Source organism: Arachis ipaensis, chromosome B6, assembly GCF_059453495.1.
Source record: "Arachis ipaensis isolate K30076 ecotype BB chromosome B6, ASM5945349v1, whole genome shotgun sequence".
Lineage (NCBI taxonomy): Eukaryota > Viridiplantae > Streptophyta > Magnoliopsida > Fabales > Fabaceae > Arachis > Arachis ipaensis.
Genome location: NC_142441.1, coordinates 90,086,352 through 90,099,299, shown reverse-complemented (window position 1 = coordinate 90,099,299; position 12,948 = coordinate 90,086,352). Strand labels below are relative to the sequence as shown.

General features: G+C 41.7%; 1 protein-coding gene across 1 annotated transcript; it reads left to right on the top strand.

Moving 5' to 3' along the window:
- Positions 1-358: 358 nt before the first annotated feature.
- On the top strand, positions 359-2,250 carry LOC107646951 (uncharacterized). Its single transcript, XM_016351093.1, has 4 exons — positions 359-745; positions 849-936; positions 986-1,389; positions 1,471-2,250. Exons 1-4 carry the CDS (start codon positions 359-361, stop codon positions 2,248-2,250), a joined length of 1,659 nt encoding a protein of 552 aa, XP_016206579.1.
- The last annotated feature ends 10,698 nt before the right edge of the window (positions 2,251-12,948 follow it).

The window sequence follows — 12,948 nt, the reverse complement described above, 5'->3', positions numbered from 1 at the left end:
TAGCTTTACGACGCGAGGTAAAGCTTAGGCTAATTGGGGTGTTACATTTAGTGGTATCAGAGTGGTTCGTCCTTGTGAGCCTGAGGGATGGACCGATTGTGCTTCATTGCATACTCTATGTGTCTTTTTCTTTGATGCTATTAGGTTATCTACTTGATATTGCATATCCTGCTTGTTTGTGAGTGCCTGTTTAGGATAATTGAAGCACTAGGCTTTTGATATTGAGACTGATCATCTTGATATCGATTGTTTGGTGTAGACAGGAACCCTAATGGCCACTCACGGACGAGGTCGAGCACGTTCACGAGAAAGTAGGAATGAGCAACCGGTTGACAACCATGCCGAATTCATAGCGGCCATGGCAAACCTTGCGAATACCATGGAAGCTAATGCTATTACGACTCTGCAAGCGGTGCAGAGGTTAGGCCAACCGGATGGGAATGGCAATGGAAATGGTGAAGGAAATGCGAATAACAATGCGGAGGGAAACGACGATAACTTGGGAGGTGCCCCGATGACCTTGGCGACTTTTCTCAAGGTTCATCCACCAATTTTCCGAGGATCAACCAACCCTACAGAAGCAGACAACTGGTTTCAAGCCATGGAGCATGCTTTACAGGTGCAACATGTTCCGAATAACCAATATGTAGAATTTGCTGCTTATCAGCTTGCGGAAGAGTCCCAACACTGGTGGCAAGCAGAGTACCGCTTGCTACAGCTCCAGAATGCTGATGTTCCTTGGGATGTATTCCAAACGGCCTTCTACAAGAAGTACTTTCCTGAGTCTGCAAGGGAAGCAAAGGAGATGGAACTTATGCAGTTGAAACAAGGTTCCTTGTCTGTGGCAGACTACACAAGCAAATTTGCGGAGCTTTGTAGGTTTTCTCGGGTGTGTCAGGGTACCCCAGAGATCTACGATAGCTGGAAGTGTTTCAAGTATCAAAGATGCTTGAAGGATAGCATTATGACTGCTTGGCTCCTATAGAGATCCGTGTCTTCTCCGAGTTAGTGAACAAGGCGAGAGTGGTGGAAGAATATACAAAGACAATAGCTTCGCCCAAGGAGACTCATGGAGTAAATACCAGTAGGGGACGTGGCAAGTATTTTCATTCGAGAGGTCAGAGTTTCAAGAGAGGAGGATATGCTCCTCAAGGGCAAGGAGGCTTCAGAAAGAACGCTCAGAATCAGTTTCAGTATGCCAAAGGGAGAGGAAATCAGAGTAAGATTTCTCCGGATTTGACTTGTGCACATTGTGGGCATTTCAATCCATATGACTCATGCAATATTGGTTTAGGTGGTTGCTTCAACTGTGGCTTGCGTGGTCACATTGCAAGGGATTACACTCGTAGGAAGAACCCGAATGCGGGTCAGAGTCAGCACCAAGGACGGGTTTTTGCTATGAACACCAATGATGCTTCCAAGGCAGATCCATTGATGAGAGGTAACTATTTAATTGGTGATAAAGTCTAGATTGCATTGTATGATACTGGAGCTCCGCATTTGTTTATTTTGTTTGATAAGGTTGAGGAACTAGGCTTGAAAGTGTCAGAGATAGCATTTGATCTGCATGTACATATTCCGCATCAGACAATTATGACTAGATCAGGTTGTAGGCAAGTAGGTTTCAAGCTTGAGGGTAGAGATTTTGTGCATGACTTGATTTGCTTGCCAATGATTGGGTTAGAGATGATTTTGGGGTTTGATTGGTTGTTGAAGAACCGGGTTTTGTTGGATTGCTTTGAGCGGTTAATTCAGTTTATTCCGGAAGGAGAAAAGGGAGCAGTGATAGCTGAGGGTTACTACCTGAACTCAGTAATGGTGCACTGTAATGGGGAAGAGTGTCAGGATTATGTTCTGTTGGCTGCAAACTCGTTAGGTGATAATCAGGAACTAGATCAAATACCGGTAGTTAGAGACTTTCCGGAAGTGTTCCAGGAAGATATTCCTGAATTTTTACCTCAGAGGAAAATTGAATTTGTGAGTGAATTGGTGCCGGAAGCCGGACCAGTGACGATTGCGCCTTATCGAATGGCTCCGATAGAGTTGGTTGAATTGAAGACTCAGTTAGAAGAGCTTCTGAACAAGAGGTTCATTCGACCAAGTGTATCTCCGTGGGTAGCGCCAGTTTTATTGGTGAAGAAGAAGGATGGAGGAATGCGACTGTGTGTGGATTACCGACAGTTGAACAAAGTAACTATGAAGAACAAGTACTCGCTGCCAACGTTATATGACTTGATGGATCAATTGTAAGGAGCTAGAGTGTTTTCCAAGATCGACTTAAGATCCGGTTACCATCAGATAAGGGTGAAAGAGGATGACATCCCGAAAATTGCGTTTAGGACACACTGTGGACACTACGAGTTTGCGGTAATGTCCTTTGGGTTGATGAATGCACCTGCTGTGTTCATGGATTACATGAATAAAGTATTTCGTCCCTTTCTAAGATGGCAAAAGAGCATGAAGAACACTTGAGGATTGTGTTGCAAATCTTAAAAGAGCAAAAATTGTAGTCTAAGTTGTCCAAGTGTGAGTTCTGGAAAAAGAAAGTAAAGTTCCTAGATCATGTGGTGAGCAAAGGAGGAATAGCAGTAGATCCTTCGAAAGTGGAGGCGATGATGGAATGGGAAAGACCAACGACGGTGACGGAAGTCAGAAGTTTCTTGGGCTTCGCCGGATATTACCGGAGATTTATTGAAGGATTTTCCTGGATTGCACTACCGATGACTAAGTTGACAAGGAAAGAGGTTCTATTTGTGTGGACGTCGGAGTGTGCAGAAAGTTTTCAAACCTTGAAGCAGAAGTTAACTTCAGCACCTGTTTTGATTTTACCGGAACCGCACAAACCATTTGAAGTGTATTATGATGCATCACTGAAGGTTTTGGGTTGCGTGTTGATGCAACACCGGAATGTGGTGGCTTACGCACCACGTCAGCTGAGACCGCATGAGGTAAATTACCCAACTCATGATTTAGAATTAGCGGCGATTGTGTTTGCATTGAAGATTTGGAGACACCACTTGTACGGAGTGAGGTTTTACGTCTTTTCTCATCATAAGAGTCTCAAGTACATCTTTGATCAGAAAGAGCTCAATATGCGTCAGAGGAGGTGGATGGAGCTTTTGAAGGATTATGATTTTGAATTAAGTCATCACCCTGGAAAGGCGAATGTGGTAGCAGACGCTTTGAGTCGAAAGTCCCTGACAATTTCTTGGATGAGAATCAAGGAAGAGGAGCTAATTGATAAGTTTGTGGACCTTAAGTTGGATATTGGTGAAGTTGTGAGAAGAGTTTATTTAAACCTGTTACAGATCTCAAGCACGTTTAGATCAGAGATTTAGAGAGCTCAGCAAGATGAGTAGAAGTTTCAGCAACTGTTTCAACCAGTTGGTGATAAGAGGCGCGGAGAATTCACTAAGGAGGAGGAAGGGTTGTGGAGATACAAAGGGAGAATTTGTATACCGGATGTCGGGAGCTTGAGGCAAGATTTGTTGTCAGAAGCTCACAATAGTGGGTTTTCTATTCATCCCGAAAGTACAAAGATGTATTATGACTTAAAGAAGATGTTCTGGTGGCCTAGGATGAAAGGTGATGTAGCAACAGTGGTATCCAAGTTCCTGACATGTCAGAAGGTGAAGATAGAGCATCAGAAACCATCGGGAATGTTACAGCCACTTGATATTCCTCAGTGGAAGTGGGAAGGAATTGCAATGGACCTTGTGACTGGTCTACCGAGGACTAGGTTGGGATTTGATACGGTTTGGGTGATCGTGGATTGCTTAACCGAATCCGCCCATTTTCTGCCTATTCGAGTGAATTGTTCTATGGAAGAGTTGGCGAGATCGTACATCAAAGAGATAGTAAGATTGTATGGTGTGCTATCGAGCATAGTGTCAGACCGTGATCCTTGATTCACATCATGGTTTTGGGGAGCTTTTCAGAAAGCTTTCGGTACAAAGCTATGTCTCAGCACCACATATCATCCGCAAATGGATAGATAGTCGAAAATGACTATTCAGACATTGGAAGATATGCTAAGGGCGTGTGTATTGGATCAACTTGGAAGTTGGGACCGTTACATGCCATTGGTGGAGTTTGCGTACAACAATAGCTTTCATGCGAGCATTGGGATGGCTCCATATGAAGCCTTGTATAGACGGAAGTGCCAATCTCCACTTTGTTGATATGAGTCTGGTGAAGCTAGTATTTTGGGTCTTGAATTGGTAGCAAAGACTACTGAGAAGATTAAGAAGATTCGGGAAAGGATTCTAACTGCTCAGAGTCGACAGAAGAGTTACGCGGATCAGAGGAGGAAACCACTGGAATTTGAAGTAGGAGAGCATGTATTTTTAAGGGTTATGCCAACAACTGGGATTGGAAAAGCAATCAAGACCAAGAAGTTGAATCCAAGGTTCATTGGACCGTTTGAGATTCTGAGACGATTCGGGCCGGTGGCAGATCAAGTAGCTTTGCCACCTCACTTGTCTAACTTACATGACATATTTCACGTGTCATAACTCCGTAAATACACGTCAGATGCGGCTCATGTGTTAGAACCCGAGTCGGTCGAGTTGAGGGAGAACATGACTTTTCAAGTAACACCAGTATGGATTGACGACACGAGTGTGAAGAAGCTGCGAGGAAATGAACTTTCATTGGTTAAAGTTGCTTGGGAGTGAGCAGGAGTTGAAGAGCATACTTGGGAATTGGAGTCTGAGATGCGAAAGGATTATCCCGAGCTATTCTCAGGTAATCATTAAATTTTGAGGGCAAAATTTCTTATTTGGTGGGGAGAATGTAAGAACCACGACTAATTAACCGCCTAATTAGATAATTAATTGCCCCAAAATAGAATCTGAAAAGTTAGAACGAGAATTAGAGGATTTAAATATAATTTTTGGACTCAGTGGCTTTTTCTGAGTCAGAAAATGTATTTTCTGCGAAAAATCGTCGGAAACCGTGAACCGATAGTCGAACTGGTTGAACCGGTTTAAGTTTGCTCGATATTGCGCGAGAAAAGGTGAAAACAGTAAAAAATCTTAGAAAAACAATAGAAGTAAAAAACGGGCGTTAATTTTAAAGGTTTGGCCCAAAGTTGGGCCAAACGGGCTAAAAACGATAACGGATTGGACCGGGCCCAAGTTGGGCCCAAGCCCAACATATAAATAGGTTCATTTAATGAACCCACTCGGCAACAACACATATAAACACAACACCATCAGCTGAAAGAGAAAGGGGAGAAGAGGAAGAAGAAAACACTATTCATCACCATCTTCACAAGCTCATATCTTGAGCTATAGAGCTTCGATCGCCGCACCGTTTGTGGCCACGCGTTCCTCATGAAGAGCTCTACAAAACCGACACAAGAAACTGGTAAGGAAACCACGAATCCTTCTCAGATCTTCTCCTCAAAATTTCAAAAATTTAGGATTTTGGTTTTGAGTGAAATCTTGTGTTTTGGGTGTTTAGGTACACTCTAGCCCTTGATTGATGTTGGTTTTGGCATCCAAAACTGTTGGGCAAGGTAAGAAGTTTTGAAACTCTTGTAAAATTTCAATTATAATGAGCCTTAGGTTGATTAGTTATGGTCTATGTGTGTTATAGCTTGATTATTGTGAGTTTGGAAGTTTTTGGTGATTGTTGGTGCTTGATTGGAGTTGATTGGTGGCTTGGATTGTGGTGGAAAGTTCAACTTGTGCTCATTTGGGGCTTTGGTTCTGATAAACCCCTATTTTATGATTTATCTTATGCTCAATTGAGTATTTTTTATCAATTCTTCACCCACTTATTCATATGAATTGCATGGTTTTTACAACTCCTTCCTTATTATGTGATATGTGTGAAAACATGTTTCCTATGCCTTAAAAATGTTAATTATCCTTTATTACCATTCGATACCGTGATTTGTGTGTTCAGTAATTTTAGGCTTCATAGGGCCGGAATGGCTTAGATAACAGAAAGGAAACATGCAAAAATGGAAGGAACGCATAAAATGGAGTTTTGAAGAAAATGGCAGCGACGTGCACGCATAGACGACGCGAACGCGTGCCTCGCGCAAAATGCAAGCGATGTGCACACAAGGACGACGCGAACGCATGCCTAGCAAAAAGCACGAGTGACACGTACGCAAGACTGACGCGTACGCATGGCAAGGAAAATCTCCAATGACGCGCACGCGTGACCCACACGCACGCGTGATGGACACCCCGTGCAGGAAATTGCAGAAAACGCCCTCAGCGATTTCTGGGCCCTTCTTTGGCCCAAATCCAAGCCCAGAAACACAATATAGAGGCTGGAAAATGGGGAATCAAAGGGAGAATGGATACAACATTCATAATTCACAATTTTAGGTTTTAGATGTAGTTTTAGAGAGAGAGAGAGAGAGAGAGGCTCTCTCCTCTCTCTTAGGTTTTTAGGATTAGGATTCCTCTTAGTTTATGGTTATTTCTCAATTCCAGGTTCAATGTTCCTTTAATTTATGTTTCTCTTCTACTTTTATTTATTCTAATGCTTTTACTTGTTAATTACTTATGTTCCCAAATTGGCTTATGAACCTTCTCATGTTAGATTTGAATTTATGTTTAAATGCAATTTGAGGTATTTTAGATTTATAATTGCTTTCTTCTATTTACAATATAAATAATTTAGATTTTTCCCCTTTTGGCTTTGGTTGAATAGTTGGTGACACTTGAGTTATCAAACTCAGCAGTTGATTGAAAATTGGAAATTGCTAATTGATTTGGATCCCTCTAAAACTAGTCTTTCCTCAGAAGTTGACTAGGACTTGAGGAATCAAGTTGATTAGTCCACTTGACTTTTCTTTATTTAGTAAGGGTTAACTTAGTGGGAGAAATAAACAATTCTCATCACACTTGATAAGGATAACTAGGATGAGATTTCCAGTTCTCATACCTTGCCAAGAGTTTTTCTAATTATTAATTTATTTTTCTTGCCATTTAAATTACTTGTTCCTTATTTCAAAAACCAAAAATATACAATTTCATAACCAATAATAAATCATACTTCCCTGCAATTCTTTGAGAGACGACCCAAGGTTTAAATACTTCGGTTATAAATTTTATTGGGTTTTGTTATTTGTGACAACCAAACTTTTGCACGAGAGGATTCTCTACTGGTTTAGAAACTATACTTACAACGCAATTATTTTTATAAAATTCTTTACTAGCAAGAATCTGTTCGTAAAAAATGGTGCTGGTACACGGAATCGTGATTGCACACTTTTCACACAACTTCGTGCAGCTGACCAGCAAGTGCACTGGGTCGTCCAAGTAATACCTTACGTGAGTAAGGGTCGATCCCACAGAGATTGTCGGCTTGAAGCAAGCAAAGGTCATCCTTGTAAATCTCAGTCAGGCAGATTCAAATGGTTATGGGATTTTGATAATTGAAATATAATTAAAACAGAAAATAAGATAGAAGCACTTATGTAATTCATTGGTGGGATTTCAGATAAGCGTATGAAGATGCTTTGTTCCTTCTGAACCTCTGCTTTCCTATTGCCTTCATCCAATCATTCATATTCCCTTTCATGGCAAGCTATATGTTGGGGATCACCGTTGTCAATGGCTACCGTCTGTTCTCTCAGTGAAAATGGTCCAAATGCACTGTCACCGCATGGCTAATCATCTGTCAGTTCTCACTCATGTTGGAATAGGATCCATTGATCCTTTTGCGTCTGTCACTATGCCCAACACTCGCGAGTTTGAAGCTCGTCACAGTCATCCCTTCCCAGATCTTAGATGGAATACCACAGACAAGGTTTAGACTTTCTGGACCTCAGGAATGGCTGCCAATAATTCTAGCCTATACCATGAAGGTTTTAATCTTAGATTAGAAACCCAAGAGATACACATTCAAGCTTGTTTTCATGTAGAGCGGAAGTGGTTGTCAGGCACGCGTTCATAAGTGAGAATGGTGATGAGTGTCACATAATTATCACATTCATCATGTTCTTATGTGCGAATGAATATCTTAGAATAAGAATAAGCATGAATTGAATAGAAAAACAGTAGTAAAAGCATTGATTCATGAAGAACAGCAGAGCTCCACACCATAATCTATGGGGTGTAGAAACTCCACCGTTAAAAATACATAAGTGATAATGGTGGTCATTGGCTTCGTCCCTAAAGGGGGAACCAGAATAACCAAGATGAAAATACAATAGTAAAAGGTCCTACTTATAATGAACTAGTAACCTAGGGTTTACAAAAATGAGTAAATGATGCAGAAATCCACTTCCGGGTCCACTTGGTGTGTGCTTGGACTGAGCATTTAAGCTTTCATATGTAGAGTCTTTTCTTGGAGTTAAATGCCAGCTTTGGTGTCAGTTCTGGCGTTTAACGCCAGAATAGAATAGAAAGTTGGCGTTTAAACGCTAGTTTGCGTTATCGAAACTCAGGCAAAGTATGGACTATTATATATTGCTGGACAGCCCAGGATGTCTACTTTCCAACGCAATTTAGAGCGTGCCAATTGGGCTTCTGTAGCTCTAGAAAATCCATTTCGAGTGCAGAGTAGTCAGAATCCAACAGCATCTGCAGTCCTTTTTCAGCATCTGAATCAGATTTTTGCTCAGGTCCCTCAATTTCAGCCAAAAAATACCTGAAATCACAGAAAAACACACAAACTCATAGTAAAGTCCAGAAATATGATTTTTATTTAAAATCTAATAAAAATATAATAAAAAGTAATTAAAACATACTAAAAACTACCTAAAAATAATGCCAAAAAGTGTATAAATTATCCGCTCATCAGGCACCGTTGCCGGAGACTTGCAAACGTGTGCCTTATTATTGGTTATTGTAAATATTTTATTTTGCTTGTTTATTTCTTTTTATTTTTGTTTTTAATTTTTATTAGTTAATATGAGTTCTCACCCCCGTCACTTTGAGTTTGGTTCTAATATTGTTGTAAGGAATGGAAGCTATAACAGGAACATGCATCAAGGTCGAAACAATCACAAATGGAACCACGAGGATCTGATCAACCCTTTCGGCAACAACACTTTCCAAGATACCATGGACAACGACCATTCTACAATGCATACCAAGACAATAGTTATGGTGGACCCCCTCATGACAAACCACCTCCACCAAATTACTATGGTCAAGAGACATTCCGAGGTGCATACCAAGATGATAGATATGGTGGACCCCCTTGTAGTTACCAAGAAGTCCCATCATATGCCAATGAACCACCTCTTCAACATAGCTTCGGACCACCATACTCACAAGCCAATCACAACCATTCACCTCCATATGACCCTAACCTCTACCCACCCCAATTCCAATCCAATTACTCCCGAGAACCACCACTTCCATATGCATCATGTCCATATCCGTCGACCCATGAATCACAGGATTGTCTTAAGGAAACCGTGGATAAATTTCATGCAACCCTTCATCAATTGGAGCAAGCGATAAATCGATTAGCCCCTAGTCCGAAGGAGACACTAGAAGCTCCGGTTGACAGTACAGAACATGACTTTGTACTAGAACAAGTAGAGGAAGCTGAAATTATAAAGGAAGAAAAATTGGTTGAAGACTAAGGATACGCTGAACCTCCATGGGAATCAAGAATTGTGGATACTTTCGGCCAGAAATTTGCAATTGATTCTAAGGAGGATAGTGCACAACCCCCAAAGCATGTATCTTATGAAGAACTGGATGAAACAGATCAAGAAGGAAGTTTTTGTGGTAATAACGATCATGAATCAAGCTCTCCTAGTGATGAACTTGCATCCATAATTGAATTCTTTGAGAATGAAGATTTCACCCCGAGTGAATATGAGGATGATGTGGAGGTAGACTTTTCTCAACCTCTAACTTATGACTTGAGTGATGAGGAAGAAATTCAAGACTTTGATCAAGACGAGGTTGCAATTGAAGAGGTCTGTCAGGAAGTGGAAGAATTCACAGAGGAGTATAAGGAAGTGGAGCTTGTAGAACCACCGGAAACACCTCTCCCAAAGCCATTACCACCTAATACAAACTTCAAGTGGGTAAAATCCTTAGCCTTCATCTTTACTTTTCCACTTGAATATGGTTTGCTTGAAACAGATGGCCAGCTTAGAGCTCTTTGTGGCTTTTAGAGTAAGAGGGAGATGGTTAGCAATAGAAGTTAGCATCCAAAGTTCAATATGGTTCTACGCTCTAAATAGAAGTGCAAGGATTGGTATAGAGTTCGATTAAATGGGTCTCAGAAGATCTTTGGGTATCTCAGTGAGAGTTCCAATTACTCATCGCCCGGTTGGAATAATGAAGATAATAGCAAAGACGGGTATAGAAGCAAGGTTTGGGATCCTGGAATTTGTCCTAACAATCAATACTCCTGGAGCCTGAAAACCTGCTTTAACTTGCTCAAAGGCTTTACGTGCCTAGTTTGGGACCCCAAAGGCTATTGGAATTGCAAACGTTGGTGGAGATTTCTGTATGAATTCAAGCACAAGCCACCATAACAGGGAGCTCAACAAATTTCCAACTTAAGGACTTTAACTAAAAGTGCTAGGTGGGAGACAACCCACCATGGTATGATTGTTCCTTTTTCAATTTTAATTTTATTTTCTTATTGTTTGTCTTTAGTTATATTTTATTTCTTTTTATTTTATTTTATTTTCCCTGGAAACATGCATATAGTCTGCATTTGCATTTGCATAATGCATAAAAAAAATACACCACGTGTGCACATGGGACACGCGTGGGCTTCAAATCGGCGTATCAATCTAACGCCGAGAAAGTTGGGCTGGAATCGTGCGGCTGGTTGCGTTACGTATAATTTGGGCCACGTGTATGCGTCAACGACGCGTACTCGTCATTTTCATTAACACACATCACGCGTAAGCGTGGGCGACACGTACGCGTCGCCTGAAAATTTTGCCCCCCTAATTGAAACAGAGAGTTGCGCCAAAATGACGCTGGATATGTGCATTTAGCACAGATTCTAGTCGACGCGTACGCGTGCTCCACGCGTACGCGTCATTTTCCTTATCCACCATTCACACGTTCGCGTCACTGACGCTTTCGCGTCGTTGCACTTCCGCCTCAGCTACGCTCTCACGTGATCCACGCGTCCGCGTGGATTTGAATCCATTTAACCCCCCAACGTGGAAACCCTAACCTAGCGTCGTCCCCTTTTCCCCCCGTCCCCAACGTTCCACCTCCATTTCTCTCTTCCCCTCCAACCTTCCACTGTCACCCCCGCCCAGCCCGCCACGGCGCCACCGTCGTAACCCCTCGCCGCACCGCCCTCACCCCCTCTTCCCCCCTTCTCTTCCTCTTTTCTCCTTCTCCCTCCTCCTCTTGCACTACCACTGCCCCCGCCCCTGTCTCCACGCGGCCGAACCAGCCCCGCCGCCACCACCCAGACCGCCAGCAACACCAACCCCCAACGCCCCCTCCTCGCCCCTCCTCCCTTCTCTTCCTCTCCCTCTTTCACCCCCTACCTCCACCAAGAACCACCACGCGCCGCCTTGCACCACCGTGAGACCCACCGCTGTGCCGCCCACCAGCACCACCATGCCACCACCCTCTCTCTGCGTTCAATTTCTGCTACTGCGCACACCAAGTTCCACTGCGCTCCGATCCCATTCCCATTCCAGTTAGTTAGTTTACATATTTTTCGATTCTGTTCAATTTAGGATAGTTAGAGATGCATGTTTGTAGTGGATTTTAGGTGTTTAGGTAGCTAGGATGTGGTTAGTGGATTTAGGTCTGATAATTACGCCGTTCTTGCTGCTTGCTTTATCTATTTTGCAATTTTGAAATTGCTGTGCCCATAATGCTGCTCATATACTGTTCCTTACTGTTTAATGCTATTTTCACATTATTCAACCTGAATTGCATTTCCTGCTGCAGATTGAGTTTTTTTGTTCTGAATTCATGTGACTTGCAATTTGTTACTCTTTTCTGCACTACTTTTAAACGTTATATGAACTAAATTTATGCTGCTGTTGATTTTCCGGGAACGTCCAATTTATAGCCGGAATGCTGCCCGATTTTTTCGCAAATTATTTGACTTAACCCCCATTCATAAATTGGCTTTGGTACTTTTGAACTCTACACTATTTGGTTTCAACCAAGCCAATTCATGGATGTATGGGCTAGCATTCCTACTCCTTCTGATTCCCTTCTTAGTTAAAGTGTATTATTGATGATTTAATTCATTTTGCAATTCTTTCACTTATATGATTTATCATCATTACTCTGCATTCTTTGCTTGAATGTGAGTTACTTGTTCTTCATGTTTGTGCAATTCTTGTTCATTAGGAACCACAATACCATGCCACTTACTTTAACTTCACTTTTTAACTCTTAACTGCATTAACTTTCTAACTTCTCTCTTAGTTTTCAACTAATTACTTTCAACCCATTTCAAGACATGATTATTGTTGTTCCTGATAGACAAGCATTCCGCATATCATAGATCTTGGATTGTGATTTTTATTCTTTCACATTTAGCTTGCATACAGTCCAAAATCCTATATCTATCTAACTCACTTCATGCTTATTTTGCTATTTTATTCCTCTTTTGTCCCTCTATGCTTATACTGCTCAACTACTATTTGCTTACCTGTTTTCCTGTTTTAGTTTAATAAACTGTATCCTGGAACCTCTGCTTTTTAGGATGTCTGACCCAAAAGGCAAAGGAAAAGCCAAAACAGGCACAGGCAAAAGAAAAAGAGGAGAATCCTCTACCACTATTTTGGATATCCTCCATGATGATTCCTGGCGGGAGAAAAATTTTACTCCACAGGAAAAGGCTAATCAGTTAGTGCCTGCAACCGACCCAGTCATGTTTGCCAACCGATACTGTGAACTCAAGTATCCAGTTTTTACAACTTCAAGGAACCTATATCTAGAAAAGACCCTCCGAATTCCAACCGAATTACTAGAGTACACCACAGACCAAATCAAACAGAGAGGCTGGTACTTT